Raw genomic sequence first — 17,878 nt, 5'->3', positions numbered from 1 at the left:
CACAGAGATATATTTTAAGGAGTTAGTCCACAATGGAACTCTGGCTACCAAGGAATCTCTGATGACCATTGACTGACGTAATGGCAGGAAACAACCTAAAAATGCTTGTTGAATTGGAGTGGATTCAATTTCAATTAATCTTGCCAGAGGGAGGGAACTAGGCAAGTAGGAAGTCTCTCAAACCCAGCCTTTTTGATGCTCAGCTCCCAAACCTCAGGACACAGAGCTAATGCTTCCCTCTACCCAGCATAGGACAACTCCTGGGCCCCTGCCCAGGAAAGGTGGCCTTTCAGAGCAGGGTCACTGACCAGCCACAAGCCACCACTGAGCCCTCCACAAATGCCAAGGACTCTTCACTGTAGCTCGCTAGGACTAAGTGAAGCCGGCTGGTGTAGAACTATGTCTGCTTTTGAAGTCCAGTGACTGTAAATCGGAAACACATTTGTTTAAAAGTCTTGAGACAGCAGAGAAAGCCATTAGCCTAGCAATCCCTTGGCCTGTTTGTCTAATCTGTTTGTACAGAGAGCAGTCATAGAGGAGGAAGGCAAAATAAATACCTCCGAGGACAGGGCTTCCTGACTTGGTTTTGGAACATCCCAGGGTGTCTGTATTTATGCCGAGTGTGTCATTCAGTCCTCTGAGAAATGAATTCATTTCCCTTCAATTTTAAAGTTAGACATCCATTATGTAGAAGGCACAGATAAGAGCACTAAGACTTAGAGTCAGGAAGACCTGAGTTCAAATTTGGCCTCAGACACTTACTAGCTGTGTGACCTGGGCAAATTACTTCACCTCTCTTGGCTTCAATGTCCTCATGTGTAAAATGGGGACCAAAAATGGCGATATCTACCTCCCAGGGTGGTTGTGAGGATCAAACACAAACATAAAGGTAACATAAAGTGTTTTGCGAGCCTTAAAGTGCTATGTAAATGCTCACTATTATTACTATTACTCATAAGTGGAGAACATCATCAGGTGTTACAAAAATCAAATGAAAAAGCATCACAACTTTAAAAGGCTGTGTATCACTTCTCAAAGAACCGGCCTCTCCTGCCACACTATATGTGCTGAGCATCTCTCCCCTGTCTCAGGACCACTGTTTGCTTGCCTGAGCCTTCAACCTGTAATCTCCACTGATTTAAGAGACCAAGGTTGAAAAATACTGCCAGAGGGATGAGAAAGAAAATATAAACTCTGACCAATCACTTAATTTACAATCATTGTACTTATGATACAATAAACATTTATTAAGCACCTGCTATGTGCCTGGAACTGCTTGAAGTGCTGGGTGTATAACTAGGAAAAAGAAAGATAGTCCTTGCCCTCAAGAAGCTTACAGTCTAATGGGGGAAGACAACACTCAAAAGGAAACTGAAAAGGAGATGGGGGTGGGAGATGATGGGGGGCAAGGTACCCAGCTACAGCAGAGGGGGCATGATGATGGCGGAGTCACATCCAAGCAGTATAGCTGGGCTGGGTGTGAAATGAGGAGTACATTGGCTGGGCTTCTGGGTCCTCTTTAAATGGAGACTTTGGGAGGAGCTTTTGCTCCACCCTCCAACCCTCCAATCAGGGGGACAGGGATGAATGCGGAGTGAGTACCACAACTGATACCATCTCCCTGGTGGTGAGGTCCTCTGATTGCAAATTCAGCGAGTGCTCTTTCCACAACACAGTTCCACCGCTGATCAGATGAGATGACAGATGTAAAAGCATTTTTAAAAGTTGAAAGCATTATACAAATGTCAAATGTTGCCTTATGTAATATATGAAATACAATTATTTCAGGGTCCTAGGAAGCCCTTCTCCATCCATCCCTTTCACTGGAGACAGTCAGACAGACAATGATATCCTGGCATTCCTCAAGGCCAGGCAAAGCTTACTGCAGAAAAAGGGTAAGTCTCCTCCAAGAGGTAAGAGTGTCTTTACTAGGAAGAGGACTTGAAAATGAGCCCAGGACAGCCTGGGCTATTATGCTGATACAGATACCACTGAATAAGGAAAAGGAATTATGGAGGGGGGAGGTCTGTGTGTAGGTGTGTATGTGTGTGTGGGAGGGGTCTGTATGTGGGTGTGTGTGGGTATGTGTTTATATCTGTGTGTGCTTTTACATGCGTGAGTGTGCATTCATCTACATGGGTGTGCACATGCATGTACACTGGGACATCCATTCGGTGAGTTCCCAGGCCCTTTCTTCCCCGTTCTCAACCCTTCAGGGTGGGCAACATTCAGACATGAGCATAGCACTGATGTGGCATGTGGCTTTGCACTCCCTCCTTAAGTGATCAACTTCTGTTGTCCTCCACCAACAAGAGGGAAATTCTCTTCCTTGCCTAACCTTCTCAAAACACACAGGAACTGGGTCATGGCTTGGAAACTTGTTTAGATTCCATCTGATGACCTAAGCTTTCCACATTAGTGTGTCTCATGTCGCTGGTTTGACCACTAGTGATCAACAACATATAAATACTCAAACAACATATGAACACTTTAGGATTAAAGATATTACAAACAATCACAAAGTAAACACATTTTAGTGTGTCCTATATTTGGGAAGTTGATTGCATTTGTCTTAATTTTCATCTTTTGGGACTTGACCTAAAGTTCTGGCCCATCAAGATATTTATTTTATCCAGATTTCACTATCCAATGTGTTAGCTTTGCTTTCCTGCCCTAAGGTCACCTACACATTTGACAAGCATGTCATCTATGGCTTCATCTAAGTCATTGGTGAAAATATTGCATTCCAAAAAAAAAAAAAGGAAAAAAAGAAAATATTGCATTCCACAGGGTCTAGCATAGATCCTGGGGACATTCCACCAGAGACCTCTCTCCAAAATAACATCAACCTAGTAAAGATACTTCTATGGATCTGGACATTCAGCCAGTTCCATATCTGCCTGTCCTATCATCTAGCAGTTAACCCATACTGTCCCATCTTGTCAACAAACATAATATGGTAGCATGACATATCAGGAAGAGCCTGAATTTAGAGTTATAAGAATGAAGTTCAAATTTCAGCTCTGTGACTGTGGGACCTTGGGCAAATCACTTAACTTCTATGGGCCTCAGTTTTCTCATTGATAAAATGAGGAAATTGGACCAGATGATCCCCTAATGTCCCTTCTAGTTCCAAATCTGTGATTCTATGATCCTAATTGCTTGGCTAAAATCTAAAGATAGCATATAGTACTATGTATGCTGTGTCTACCAGTCTAGTAAACTAGTCAAAAATGAAAATTACTTTAGTCTGGCATGACCAGAAACAGTACAAGGATATAATGATCATTGCTTCCCCTTTGTAAGTACTCACAAGCCAATATGTTAATAATGTTTTATAGGATTCTGCCAGTAATAAAAGTCTGGGTCAAAAGTTAGCATGGTCTAGTGGATAAACTTTGGAGTCATGAAGTTGTGGTTGTTGTGTTGTTCAGTTGTTTTTGCAGTCATGTTCAACTCTTTGTGACCCATTTGGTGTTTTCTTGGCAGAGATACTAAAGTGGTTTGCCATTTCCTTCTCCAGCTAATTTTATAGATGAGGAAACTGAGGCAAACAGAGCTAAGTGACTTGCCCAAGGTCAGACAGCTACTGTCTGAGGCTAGATTTAAATTCAGGAAGATGAGTCTTCTTGACTCCACACCCTGCTCTATCAACTGTGCCACCTAGCAGCCCTGAAAAAATGCTCCCAAGTCACTACTGATTTTTTTGTTGTTCAGTCATTTCAGTTGTGTCCAACTATTAGTGATCCTATTTTGGAATTTTCTTGGCAAAGATCCGAGAGTGGTTTGCCATCTCCTCCAATTCATTTTACAGATGAGGAAACTGAGGTAAAACAGGGTTAAGTGATTTGCCCAGGGTCGGATTTTAAAGACTTCCTTATTCTAAGCCTAGTGCTCTATCCACTGCACCACCTAGCTGCCCCTGAAATACTCAAGTTGTGTGACTTCGGGCAAGTCACTTGACTTCTCATAACTCCTTTAAGGATATTAAATTACAAATGAATTGTCCATCTGCATCAGTAGAAGGTTTTCCACTCTCTACACCTAAAAAATGAGTAGTCTATCATTTGCAGACTTCATCTATTTCCTTTTTTTAAAAAAAGTGACATTTAACCTTTACAGTATTTCAGCCATTTTTGTATACTCTAAGCTCCTTCTCAGAGGCAGCCTAGTAAATATAGTGGAAAAGACCATTGGATTTGGAGTCAGAGAACGTAGATTCAAATCTAACTTCAGATATTTATTAGTTATGTGATCTTGGGAGAGCCCTTCTGGGCCTCAGTTTCCTCATCCGTAAAAATGAAGGGGTTGGACTTAATTACCTCCAAGCGCACTTCCAGTTCTAAATCTGTAACCCTATGAAATATTGCTGACATTGACTCAGCAAACATCTCCACTCACTCTTTCTTTACTCCAGAATGTGTGCTTAATCTGGGCACAGTGATCTGAATTCATGGAAGGCAGCTAAATGCTGACCAACCATCTCTGCATTCATCTTGGCCCTTCATCCTTCTCTTAGTCTGTCCTTCCCATTCTCCTCAGTAGAGAAAACAGAAATAAAATAAAGATTGTGTAGTTCAACCTTCTTGCCATATAGTCCATTTTTGTCATCCTATCCACCTTAAGCTTATCCTTTTTTAAAATATTTCTCTTCCACTAAACAAATGAAAAGCCTTTTTGGTGACCTAAGTGTTCATCACCAGCCTCAGCTCATTCTGGGTTTTAGCAATCTTGACACAATTTTAACAGGACCATACTACTCTTTTGTATTTGTCCTCAATTATTTCCCCTTTCTTCTATCTTGAGTAAATGTGTTTTTGGTTTTGGTTTTTGGTTTTTTTGGTGAGGCAATTGAGGTTAAGTGACTTGCCATGAGTCACACAGCTAATGAGTGTTATGTGTCTAACGCTGGATTTGAACTCAAATCCTCCTGACTGCAGGGCCAGTACTCTATCCACTGTGCCACCTAGCTGCCCCTTAGTAAATGTGTTTTAGGACTTTGAGTTTGTCAATGTGCTCCCTGTGTGTCCGCATCACTCTCTGTAGGCAGCTTGCCCCTACCCTGCTTACTGGAATCATTTGTGCTTGTGTCTTCAGAATTTCATTCATGACAGCTTTCCATTCCTCCATGGTCAATTTCCCCTGCAAAATATTACTCCACTGGCTCCTACCTTTCCTGTCTCTGAAACCTTTGAAATTTACTCTCTCCCCATCTGGGGTACGTGTTAGTCTAGGCTCAGCTTCCTTTCTTCTATCACTTTATGATGGAGTAGTCACCTGACCCCCAAAATTCCTATGGTCAGTGGCTAGGTCCTCCTGGTTGATGAGAATCAGGTCCGGAATAGCATGTCGCTTTGTTATTTGTTCTACCTGGTAAAGCAGGGGATTGCCAGATAGCTGCAGTCCCCCATCTTGCCTTAAGCAGGACAGGTTGGAAACTGAAAAAGAGAAAAGGGGGAAAAGGAGAAAATTGCCACTACATATCCACCGAGCTAGATATCATAAAGAGTAGCTATAATGTAGCACAAAGGACCTGTCTGTCATATACTTTTCATTATATATTCTTTTTAAAAGGTGATAAATAATATATATTTGCAGTTTCATATGCAATCTTCTTTTTCAGTTTTTCTTTGTATATGGATTTGTGGGTGTTTGTCAAATCTAGAATAACGAAACATTCGACTTATTTAAAAAACCAATGAACCTGTGTTCCCAGGGGCTTTTCATTTTTTTTGCCCAAGCCTCACCCTCACTAGAAGTGCTTTCTGGGTTTCTTCTGTTGGTAATATTTCACAGAACCACATAACATCCCAGTTAGATGGGGATTAGGAGAACCTCTAGTCTAGGCTGTGCCTAATCAATCCTCTTATATATATCTCGGTCTTTCTTTGCTTGAATCCTCTAGGAAGGAAGTGCCCACTACCTCCCATTCCACTTTTTTTTTTTTTTTAGGCAGTTGGGGTTAAATGACTTTCCCAGGGTCACACAGCTAGTAAGTGTCAAGTATTTGGCCTGAGGCTGAACCATTCCACTTTTTGGATAGCCACAATTGTTTCGAAGTTAATTTTTATGTAAATCTGTCTCTTTGGTAACATCTACCCACTGTAGCCAGTTCTGCTTTCAGGGACCAAGGACAATCAATTTAATCCTTTTCCCACATGTTCTCAGATACTTGAACAGAGCTATCAAGTCCATCCTAAGTCTTGTCTTCTCTTCTCTAGGCTAAACACCCCCAGTTCACTTAATCATCTTGTGGTGTCAGTCACCACATACTTAGTCCTCTTACCATCTTCATCTTCCTCCTATTGACATTAGCCATTGATCAATGTCATTCCCAAAAAGTGTAGTACCAGCATTGAACACATTACCTCAGATGAGGGATTAGCAAGGCAAAATACAGCAGGACTGTCACCACACTCTCTCAGCCCTGCTGCCCCTAGTCTTCTGCCTTTGGCAGGGAATGCTCCAGCAGGTGTCCTGATTATGCTTCCATGCCAGGCTTATGATCTGCTTTCCAAGTGCATTCTCTATTTCCTCTTTCTGTCTAGCTAGTCTAAAATATAATCCAATCACAGTCTCATTAATCTTCCTGCCACCACTGCTCTTTCCCCAAAGGATCTCCACTGGGCTTTCAGAAGCCTATCTTATTACTATGAAATGCTCAACTACCCACACCCAACCTTTCCCCATCCTCATCATTCTGAATCAGGAATACCCTCCCAGAACTGTCATTTCACCGAGGGTCTTTCTTGTTACATGGAAGCTACTCTCTATGGTATGTAGCTTGGTTAGATATACGCTGGCAGTTTTCTCCTTCCCTGTTCCTTTTCAATTCAAAACTTTTAATTAAATTTGTAAGATTCCAGGCAGATTTATCATTATCCTTATTTTCCTATCCATCTCTGGCCAAGAGCCCATCACTCCTATATATCAAGCTGTGGTCCAGATATCTAAATTCTGCCCTCATATACCATCTTCTTATTGTAAATCAACTCTGTAATGCATTACCTTCCAGCCCAACCAAACTACTTACTGTTCCCTACACGTGGCATGCCATCTCCTGCCTCCATCCATTTATGTAAGCTGTTCCCCATGCCTGAAATGTTCTCCTTCCTCATCCCTGTCTCTTGGAATTCCTAACTCCATTAGAAGCTCATCTCAAGTGCTACTTTGCCACTTGCGCAGACTTTTCCTGATCCTTCCAATTGTTAGTGCTCCCCCAACCTGTACCTCCCCCCAAATCACTTTACATTGATTTTGCATAAATTTTGTATTTACTTATCTCTGCACATGTGGTTTCCCTTGGTATAATATAAGCCTCTTGGGGACAGAGACTGTTTTTGTTATTGGTTTCGTGCCCCTCTCTCCTATCTGAGAGCCTGGCACAAAGCAGATTAATAAATACTTGCTGAATTCAATGTTTAACCAACTTCTGACTTCTCAATCTTCTTTTTTCTTCTTCTGAAGCCTTTGCCCTTGATTGGCACCACCCATATTCCTAAAATCTTAAGCTTTTTACCTAAAACTTCATAATCCTTAGCAAGGCTTCCTAAATTCCTTCTGGCATTTTTACTTGTGCCCACATGAATCAAGTTGTTGTCATCAGGCATGACAAATGTGGGAGGTTTTCTGGCACGCTCTAGTCAGGGGTGGGGAACCTGGGGCCTCGAGGCCACATGTGGCCCTCTAGGTCCTCAAGTGCAGCCTTTTGACTGAATCTTGAAGTTTGGATTCAGTCAAAGTGCCACACTTGAGGACCTAGAGGGCTGCATGTTGCAGTTTGTAGGTTCCCCACCCCTACCCTAGATCCATGCCCTCGGAAAACAGCCCACATCTCCATTGTTGTTAGGTCCAATCCAATAATCCAGTAAACATTTGCTAAGTGCCTCCTATGTGTCAGGCACTGAGCCAAGTGCTGGGGATACAATTAATAAAAATAAAGACAGTCCCTGCCCTCAAGGAGCTTACAGTCTAATGGGGAAGACAATACCCAAAAGGAAGCAGGAAGGCAGTGGAGTGGATGCCAAAGGGTACCCAGCAAGGGGGCATCTTGTTGCAGAGCAGCAGATGCAAAGTGGCATGAGCCAAGAGTCCAGTTTCTGCCCACTATGAAGGAAGGTACTGAGAAGAGGTTAGTATGCCACCCTCCAGCCCTCCAATCAGAGGGGAGAAGAGGCTGAGGGAGGTGGTGTCAATCAAGGCTTGAGTTAGCAGCTTGGTGGTGAGTTTAGAACTGATGAGTTATCCTAGGAGGGGCATCTTATTCTGTGGAGTTGAATAGGTTAATGAATAGCTGTTTCTGTGTCTTTCAACTGGGACTTAATCAAACACAACTACTCAACTCTCCTACCTGGGACTCACTGCTCAATCTCTTGCCTGATAACACCTTCGAATCCATGTCCTTATTCCTTGGAGGTCAAGCAACTACTTCTGCCAGAAAGGGCATATATGAATGCAGAACCAAGCAGGAAGAAGTGCAGCAAGCTCTCCCTTCCCTCCCCCCCACAACTCCTCCAAAGAGATCCAACAGAGGGGCCTGAACACAGACAAGGTAGAGGAACAGGTGCAAACAGGCGGTTCTGTGGCTCGCTACCCCAGCCTGGGTCACAGATCTAGGGCTAACGGAGGAGGGGACCTATGCCTCATGGGGATATCCCAGGGTTAGAGGACAGTTACAGGCCCCAGGCTGTGCACTGGGCAAGGAGCAATACTGGAAGCAAGCAGTTACTATGGAACTCAGTCCCTAGGTGGAGTTAAATCCTCATTTCCAGCTTCTAGCCCAGTCTGAAGCCTAGAATGAAATAACCAAAGGAGAGCCTACAGTTCTGTCCAGCTGGCTGCTAGTGGTTTAGCCCAGCATAACTCTCAAAAGGGTAAGCCCATAGGCATGTTGCTCAGGGCAGGAACTGTAAGAGCTCAGACCAAAGTGGCAGTGAACAGACTTTGCCTGGGATCTGGACACTCTGGGAGCACCGATGGCTTACAGGTCTCCCAGCCTGAGCTGTCCCTAAGATCCTGGAATAGCACAATAGACTCAAAACTCCCAAGAAAAGGACAGCAGGGTCATCCCAGACATTCCCTCCAAAGGGGCCTGGCCTTAATAAAAGCATTAAGAAAGCCTGAGCCTGACAAAAAATCCAAAGTCAAGAAGCATTCTGAAAGAATGAGCAAACAAAAAAGAATTTCAACATAAAAAATTATGATGGTAAAAGGAATGCTCAATATACAAACCCAGAAGATAATGATTCCAATACACCTTCAAGCAAAGCCTCAAGTCCACCTAAAATTCTTGGACAACATGAAGCAGGCGTTTAAAAATGTTTCCAGAAATGAAATGAGAGAACACAAGAGGAAAACTGTAAAAGAAATGAGAGCTATGGAAGAAAGAAAACAGAATTAATAGCTTGACACAAGAGGTACCAAATCTTGCCCAAAGCAACCAATTACTTGAAAATTAGAATGGATCAAATTGTTGATTCAGTGAGACAATAAGAAATATTGAAAAACAAAGTAAAAAAAATTGGGGAAAATAGAAGAAATGTAAGATATTCATAACAAAAAGCATCTGGCCTGGAAAAGAGATCAAAGGAGAGAGAATTTAAGAATCACTGGATTACCTGAAAGTCATGACTAAAAAACTAAAGACTTCATATTTTAAGAAATCATAACATAAAAGTGGCCAGATCTCTTAGAACCAGAAGGCAAAGTAGAAATAGAAAGCCTCCACCTGGAAGAAACCCCAAAATTAAAACTTCCAGGAACATCATAGCCAAAATCCAGAGTTTCCAGGTCAAAGAAAAAATGCTTCAAGCAGCCAGAAAAAAAAGAAAGAATTCAAGTACAAAAGAGCCACAGTCAGAATCACGTAAGATTTGGCAGCCACCACCATAAAGAAGTGGGGAGGTGGAATACAATAATCTAGAAGGCAAAGGATATAGGCTTACAACTAAGAATAACTTACCCAACAAAACTGAATCCTACAGCAGAAAAATATGGACCTCTAATTGAATAGAATCAAAGCATTTCGATGAAAAGACCAGAGCTACATAGAACCTTTGAAGTGCAAATGAAGCAGTTAATTAAAATATAAAAAGATAAGCATGAGTAAACAATTACAAGAGACTAACCATGAATAAACTGTTTACATTTTAATATGGGAAGATGATACATGTGTGCCCTCAGAACTCTATCTTCAACAGGGTTAATATAGGGAAAGGCCTGGAGATAGTTCTGTTATTTCTTGATGATCTTAAAAGTATAGAATTAGAGGGGAAGAAGAATTCCCTAAAGGGTAAGAGGGAGAATAGAGTTTAGGGAAATTATCTCACGTGTTGTCAAGTAGAAGTCTAAAGCAAGAAGGAAGGGGTAAGGGGAGCTGCTGAAGCTCGAACCTCACTCTCATCTGCATTGGTCAAAAGAGGAAAGAATACGCAGCATTGGGTAGAGTAATACATCTCACAAAACAGAGGAACACAAGGGAAAAGGAATAAGAAGGCAGATAGATTAAGGAATGAATTAATCCTGAGTAAAAAATATTTATCACAGCTCTTTTTGTGGTGGAAAAGAATTGGAAACTCAGGAGGTGTCCATTAACTAGGAAATGGCTTAACAAGTTATAGTATATAAATAGAATGGAATACTATTGTGCTGAAGGAAATGATGAAGTGGATGGTTTCAAAAAAAACCAGGAAGACTTGTATGAACTGATAGAGTGAAGTAAGCAAAATCAGGAGAACAATGACAATATTGTAATGGAAAGACGAACAACTTTGAAAGGCTTAGGAGCTCTAATCCGCATAATAACCAATCATGATTCCAGAAGACTCATGATGAAAAAATGCTACCCACTTCCTGATAGAGAAGTGAAGGATTCAAAGTGAAGAATGAGATTTTTTTTAACATGGCCAATGCAGGAATTTGTTTTGCTTGACTACACATGTTTGTAATAGAGGTTGTGTTTTTCTTTCTTTCTCTAACAGGGGAAGAGGAAGATAAGATATGTGCTGGTTGAAAAATGAAATGACTGAGGAAACAGTGGTTTGAGATTCCAAACATTTCGATTTATTGAGCAATGTATACCAATTGCTTGACAAGCAGGGACCAGACCTCCTAAGCTTAGATCTGGACCCCAAATACCTGGGAGATAGACTTTTGTACATCAAAAACAATTAATCGAGTAAGGCCAATTAATTAAAAGGAAACAATACAACATTAAGTATCTCATTTCTAATTGGAGGAAATATTAAGGACTTTCTGAATTGGGAGAGGGGAGCAAACAGGTGCAAAGAGAAGGCATATGTTTGCTGATTTAAAAAAATGTTTTAAATTCACTTTTTAAAAGAATTTTTTAAAAAATAGAAAGAAATAGCACATACAGGAATCCCCCTGACACAGAAAGAACCCTGTATCTGTTACTTAGATCTAAGTGTTCAGTGATCATGCTTCTTTCTTTCCTCCCCTATGTCACATTCATCTACTCTCCAGCCTTCTAATACAGATAAAATTTTCCTCTTGTCTCTCTATACCCTTTTTCTTCATTTCCTCCTTGAAGCATTTCTTCCATTGAACCAGGATTCATTGCAACCACTGTTCCTGCCCTCAAGGAACCTACAAAAATAAGTGGCAATCAGAGCCAGAAACTCCCAAGATGTTTCCCATTAAAACTCAACAACAGCCATGGTGTGTATAATCTGCAATGTCTGCAATGAAATGTATTTGACCTTCTGACCCAAGGAGATAAGGGCAACGGCAGAAAGAGGGAAGATGCACAAGCCTTAAGCAGTGTAGGGGCAGCTGAAGTGGCCTTTTTTCCTGAATACAAACTGTATCCTTTTAAGGATAATTCATCTCAACAAACAAAGCAAGACTTCAAGGATTTGGTTTTTAAAAACCACCATGAAAAAAAAAAAGCACTAGGTTACTTAGTGATGGTAGGGATGGCAAAGGAAGCCAAAAGCACTTGTGATTAGTGAAGTCTTTGCTTCCGTCAAGCTGGCATGCCTGAGGGGACAGCAGTCATGGGCCTCTATCAGCACATGGCAGATGGTACGAGGGCCATCACCAAGCAGTGCTTTATTAGCAGCCTACTTATCAAGCCAACCTGTCAGGCAAACACCCAGGCTGGGGCCCCAGCCACCTTCCCTAGCCAAAGCAAACAATCCCTACACTCCTGCTTGGGGCTCCCTTTGCTCATAATTTAGCAAAGCTGTCATAGGCTTCTTTGGGAGCTCTCATTAAGTTAAATTTGTAGCTATTAGCCTGAGAACCAAAGCCTAGAGAACAGCTGATTTAACACAAGTCTCAGCTCTTAGACCTCACCACAGCCCAAGGTGAATTCACTTGATTTAGTATTCACAAGCAAACCTCAGGAAGTTTAAATCCCAGCCAAGGGGATGTATAGATGGGTATATAAGCCCCTCTAGGGGGTGTTAGTCATTAACAGTGTCAGATTTGTGGTTTCAGACTACCAAGGATATTTTTTTAACCTGAAAAAAAAGTGGTTAACCTTCTTGCTTATAGTTTAAAAAACAAAATTCCTTGTTCCCTCTTTCCTTAAATTTGGAGTTTGCCCTGTTTAGAGCAGCAGAGATTCAGAAGGGATAGGACCATCTCATTTTTCTCATTACAAAGCTTTCTACACTTAAGTTTTTTTCCATTACTAGAAACAACTTCCTTTCTTGTTCTACAAGACACTTCAGCAGAGAGCAGTCAGAAGTGAATGAGTTGTTACACAGGTGATTTATCTGGGGCAGGATATTACTGACTCTCCATTTTAAGAATTCACTATGATTACAATCCCAATATAGTCAGCCAGCTTTTGTCTGCTGATCAGAAGGAAAACAGTGAACATGAAATGTTTTTTTTTTCCTTTTTCATATCAGAAATCTGTATGTGAGAATGTGTATCTTGGAATCCTTTCTGCTCTGGGGTTTTCATTTCGTGTTTCTTTAACCAATATTTGATGCCTCCAGTGTTCGCTTTATGTGTAAGATATCATGAAGGGGATGTGGAGTTTGGGGGCCGAGAAAGTCCCACTGTACGTTCCTTGATTATTGTCAGTGACATCATTTCCTAATCCTCTCCTGGGCTGCTCTGTCAAAGGGCAAGAGCCAGCCTCAAGGATGGTGGAGAAAAAACCAACCCATATTTTATCCATGGTCCAAAACCTGTCCCAATAATCCCCTCAGAGGAGGGGAAAATGTTTATAGATTGGGCCTAAAAAAGAAGGGATTTCCATGGACAGGAATGAAAGTAGTCTGGCAGTATGATATAAGGGTCAGCAAAGGGTAGAGAGATAGGAGAAGGCAGGGTAGGAATGGGAATGGTATACACTTCAGTTTGGCTGGACCACAGAGCTCCTCTCCATTTTTTATGACTCATAACCATTACCGACGTCTTAAAAAACACCTCAGTCCATACATGGATTTCTCTGATAGCCTATAACAATCAGCTATCCAGTTTCTAAGATCCCAAATGGATAGAGTAAATAAAGAAAATGAAATGAGCTCTCCTGCAGAATAAGCAGAACAGAACTCCTCTTTATTGATTGGTCACAAAAGAGCACAGGTGTTTTATCTATACAAACAAATGAACAGGATGGGGCACAGAAGCGCCGCAAACCAAGGATTCAATCATTCAGACATCCAGAGAGATGAGCACTGAAGAATATCAGATGTGTTACAATAAAAACCATCAGGAATAAGCCTGGGACTTTGCAACGGTGTGATCTTAATTAAACCAGATCATACGGCTTTGAGGTTTGGGTTCCCCATGTTGATTAGGGAGGAGAGAGAGCTGGCTCCATCAGATCTTAAAAGAGTGTGAATAAAAAGCACCTGCCAGCCATGACTGGCAAGAGGGAAGAGAGACATAGCGGGAGAAGGAGAGATGGCACATGAAGGAGAAGCAGATGGGTCAACTGTACTGTTTGTGTGCTATGTCGTTGAGGGCGAGCTATATCCCTGCTTATGGAGCCATGGAGACCAGAAGACAGACAGTATGATAAGATGAGAGAGCTTTCCTTTTTACCCATCTGAGGTCATCCATGCATAGATTCCTTGTCTTTAGGCCATTGAGACAAAGATGGGATGGCATTGAGCCATACTCCAGTGACAGTTTCGGGGACCAAATGGTTAGTAACCATCAACATCCCTAGATCCGGAATGAAGAGGGTGAGCGAGTCCCTACCCCACAGTCATCAAAGGGGACACGCACCTAATGAGGAGCCCTCCTGACAGTGAGGAAGGCTGAAAATGACTGCTTGACCATTTTATATGCTTGATAAGATGAAGGGACAGAATCTGTTGTTTGCTGTTGTTGTTGTTTTCCTGGCTGAACCTCTTCATGGATGTTTGAATTAACCATAAGTCATAGAGATGATAGAGCCAACCATGAAACTCCTTCTAGTGAAGGAACCATGAGATTTCCTCTACTTACTCTGACTCTGATAGCAAGGTTTGCCAAAGAGAACAGAATTACTTGGGGATAAGCCTCTGCCCTCTTTTGCATGTTTTGGGATCTGCAATGTTCCAATCCACTCACTTTCTTCTAGTCCAGCTCCATTTGGCCGCTCTCTCTCTCTCACTCTTTAGTGGACAGGCATATGCTGCTCTCCTTTTTGTCCGAATTCCCCTTCTGCTTTTCCTGTCTTCAATGCAGCACTCTCTCTGTATTTGCAAATGTGTTATCATGTATTCTGGGCATTGGGTGGCACAGCAGATAGAATGCCAGGCCTGGAGTCAGGAAGACTCATCTTCCTGAATTCAAATCTGGCCTCTAAAGACACTTAGTATGACCCTGGGCAAGTCACTTTACCCTGTCTGCCTCTGTTTCTCATCTATAAAATGAGCTGGAGAAGGAAATGACAAACCACTCCAGTATCTTTGCCAAGAAAACCCCAAATGGAGTCACAAAGAGTCAGACAGGACAGAAACTAACTGGACAAAGCGCGTATTCTTCTTATGACTTTTAGGCAACTAACTTACATCACTTCAAGGGTGAGACTCATTTTGTTGTTGTTGTTTTTCTTTCCCCAAGTTCTACATTGGCTTTCCATACAATAAAAGTTGGGTGAAAAAATTAATGAATGTCCCTAGAAATTAGAATTAGGGTCCTTGAGAGCACTGAGACTCTGAGGGGGAGGGGAGATCAAGCTGCTTCCTACCATCTCCTCTCACCCTTTGATTCATGTACCGTTGATGACATTGAGAGTAACACAGTAGAGAGTGTTGGACTTAAGAGTAAAAAAGTTCTTAGTTAAAAATCCTACCTCAACCACTTAGCAGCTGTGTGACCCTGAGCAAGTCACTTAACCTTTCCCAGCCTCGGTTTCCTGTCCTGTAAAAAGGAAATAAAACCAACCTCACAGAGTTGTTGTGAGCATCAGAAAAGATGATGTATGTAAAATGCTTTGCAAACTTTAAATGTAAAATAAATGTTAGCTATTATCTTCATCATTGTTGTTATTATTACCAGTGAACAACATAACAGAATGCTGTCTCCTTTCAGGTTTGGCAAACAATTGAATTTATCATGACAGCTCAGCAGCCCAACTGAAAAGCAAGGACAGAGTACAGATAAAACTCCTTTCTTCTTTCATCCTCTCTTTGGATGTGTGGCCTACATGGCTGGAACAACATGTGACTTGAGCCCTAATGGAGAGCCTTGTGTACCTGTAAGGATGGTGTCCCAGCGGCACTCAGGAATGGTGGGACATGTTGAGGTGGGGGGCAGGAAGTAGAGAAATGGATCCAAATAGAAGGTCAAATCTTTGTACTGTATGCTAAGGCTGTTGGCTGTGGCACCAGCAAGGTGGTTGAGTTTTAGAGTGTTTTGTGTTGGTTTTGTATTTTTAAAATAATTTCCCTTTTTTTTAAAATAATGTGGGTCACATGGCGATCTTGTCTTTTGGATAACATGGATAATTTGAGATTATGAAATGGCAATTTTGCAAGATGGAACCAGGAGATTTGTGCTTTGCTCCCTTCTTCCCCCCACCCCATTCCCACTAAGCCTAGGCCTATCAAATAATAAAGAGAGATAAAAAGCTCCAGGAAGGAAAAGGCAGTATCTTAGGCCAGGACTACAGGGCTGGATCCAAGTAGAGGAGAGCCAAATTGTCTCCTGAATTGGGGACACCTTGATGGTTGATCCTCATAAACTCAGGCCAAATTGTCTGCCATTACCTTTACAGTGAGGATGCCCAGTTTAAATTGGGCACAAAGTCAGAGAGTCCACCACTCAGCTGGAACACAGACATTTTGGAGCAGATCAAAAGGACCTGAACTTGTCTCTCCAAAAGCCATGGTAGAGAGGCTCGGGTGGGCAGTCCAGACTTCAGGGGACCTTGATGTGGATGTCTGTGATTCTCTGGGATTTTGGCCACTGTTTCCTTGTGACCAGGGAAGAATTGTTGCCTCTTCCAGAATTTTTACAAATACCATGCCTCAGTTAGCCATAGTAGAGACAACCTAAGAATCTGGAATGTTTTAGTTTTCCAGCATGTAACGTGGTGAAATAGTGGTACAAGGCCAATGATTAGATGGTCTGGCTAGGTCTTAGCCTGGTGGGGGCCCTTTGAGAACTGAAACCAGGGAGCCTTGGGAAACGGAAACAGCTTAGGAACATTCGATGATGCCACAAATTGAATAAAAGAATTTGCCCGCTGTCTTTGTAGTCTACGTCTAGCAAGGATAAAGATTGAAAGCCCTGGAAGGAGAATGTAAAATGGGCTCCTTCTCCCTCCAGGCCCAGGGTAAATGAGTTGTGCTTATGAAAATATAATTTTAAATCTAAGGACCTAAGAGATCACCTAATCCAACTCCCCCCATTTAAAGAAAAGGAAACCAAGGCCCAGCAAAGAGAAAGGACTTGCCTGTGGCCAGCCACCCACAGAGTGACAGAGCCAGGACAAGAGCCTTTGTCTCCCTCGTTCTGGACCAATGTTCTCCCCACCACATCACCTTGATTTGGCCCTTTAAACCTTACTCATCTGAGAAGACCTGGACAGTTTAGGACTCACACGTATGTACATGGATGCATGCACCTCACACGAGTAAGATCTGAAGTGGGTTTGGAGGTATAGCCGTGTCACTGTCATGAAATTAACAGCTGTCCCAGGGAAAGGGCTGGGCACTCCCAGTCTGCTCTCCGGATGACAGAGGGCTATGTACACTGGAGCTAGTTAGATGCTATTGATTCCAAGTCTCCAGCTGGAGGCAGTTATTCTCTGGATCCAAAGGCCTTGTTTGCAGGGAAGCATGGGGCAGCCCCCATGAAGCCAGCCAGGCTGGGGCAAAGCCAAGAGGGGAAATGAGGAAAGGAAGACAAATTGCAAGAGTTCCTCTCCCACAGGCACACACGCAGCAACCAAATGGTTGTCATGTGATGGTTCTTACACAGAGCACCGCCTCCAAACCATGCCCTCCTGCCCGACACGGCCTTTGGCACAGAATCATGCTTAGACTATTTGCCCAGGAATCCCGAAGTAACAGAAGCAATGCTTTGAAAAGACTTCCTCAGATTTTTTTTTTTAAGGCCAATTTCTAGCAAAGTTTTGGTTTGGGTTTGTTTGTTTTTTATGTGTAAGAAAGTCTTTTCAAAGCTTCTATGTCTTCCAGATTTAGAGGCAAACTAAGTTTCAGTTGAAAATGTTCTATTTACCCATACCAAATTGTCCTCTTGAGGCCAGGGAAAGCCAGCAGTAGCTCTTCTGTGCTCCTGAAGGTGAAAACATAGCTTTAAGACAGGCAATTTCTATGGAAGCCATGTCAGTGAATCCCAAAATGGACCATTCCCAAAATGTCCTGCCCCACTGATAGGAAATCAAGCCTTCTCTCTTCTTCAGAAATAATCAAAGAATGCCAAAACTGGAAGGGAC

The 17,878-nt window shown here is 42.2% G+C and overlaps 1 protein-coding gene across 2 annotated transcripts in view; it reads left to right on the top strand.

Annotated features, from left to right (window-relative positions):
- The window catches only part of LOC114053478 (kinesin-like protein KIF6), a 451,087-nt gene extending 434,421 nt beyond the window's left edge, over window positions 1-16,666 (top strand). For both annotated transcript variants that reach the window (XM_027876578.1, XM_027876577.1), the window contains 2 exons: window positions 1,789-1,895; window positions 15,508-16,666. In XM_027876578.1, coding sequence (XP_027732379.1) covers window positions 1,789-1,895; window positions 15,508-15,524 — 124 coding nt within the window. In that variant the 3' untranslated portion in view covers window positions 15,525-16,666. The remainder of the gene's footprint in view (window positions 1-1,788; window positions 1,896-15,507) is intronic.
- Window positions 16,667-17,878: the final 1,212 nt, after the last annotated feature.

This window comes from Vombatus ursinus, unplaced genomic scaffold (assembly GCF_900497805.2).
Source record: "Vombatus ursinus unplaced genomic scaffold, bare-nosed wombat genome assembly UNPS02014811.1, whole genome shotgun sequence".
Lineage (NCBI taxonomy): Eukaryota > Metazoa > Chordata > Mammalia > Diprotodontia > Vombatidae > Vombatus > Vombatus ursinus.
The sequence above is the reverse complement of the archived record's forward strand: the minus strand, read 5'-3'. Positions and strand labels throughout refer to the sequence as shown.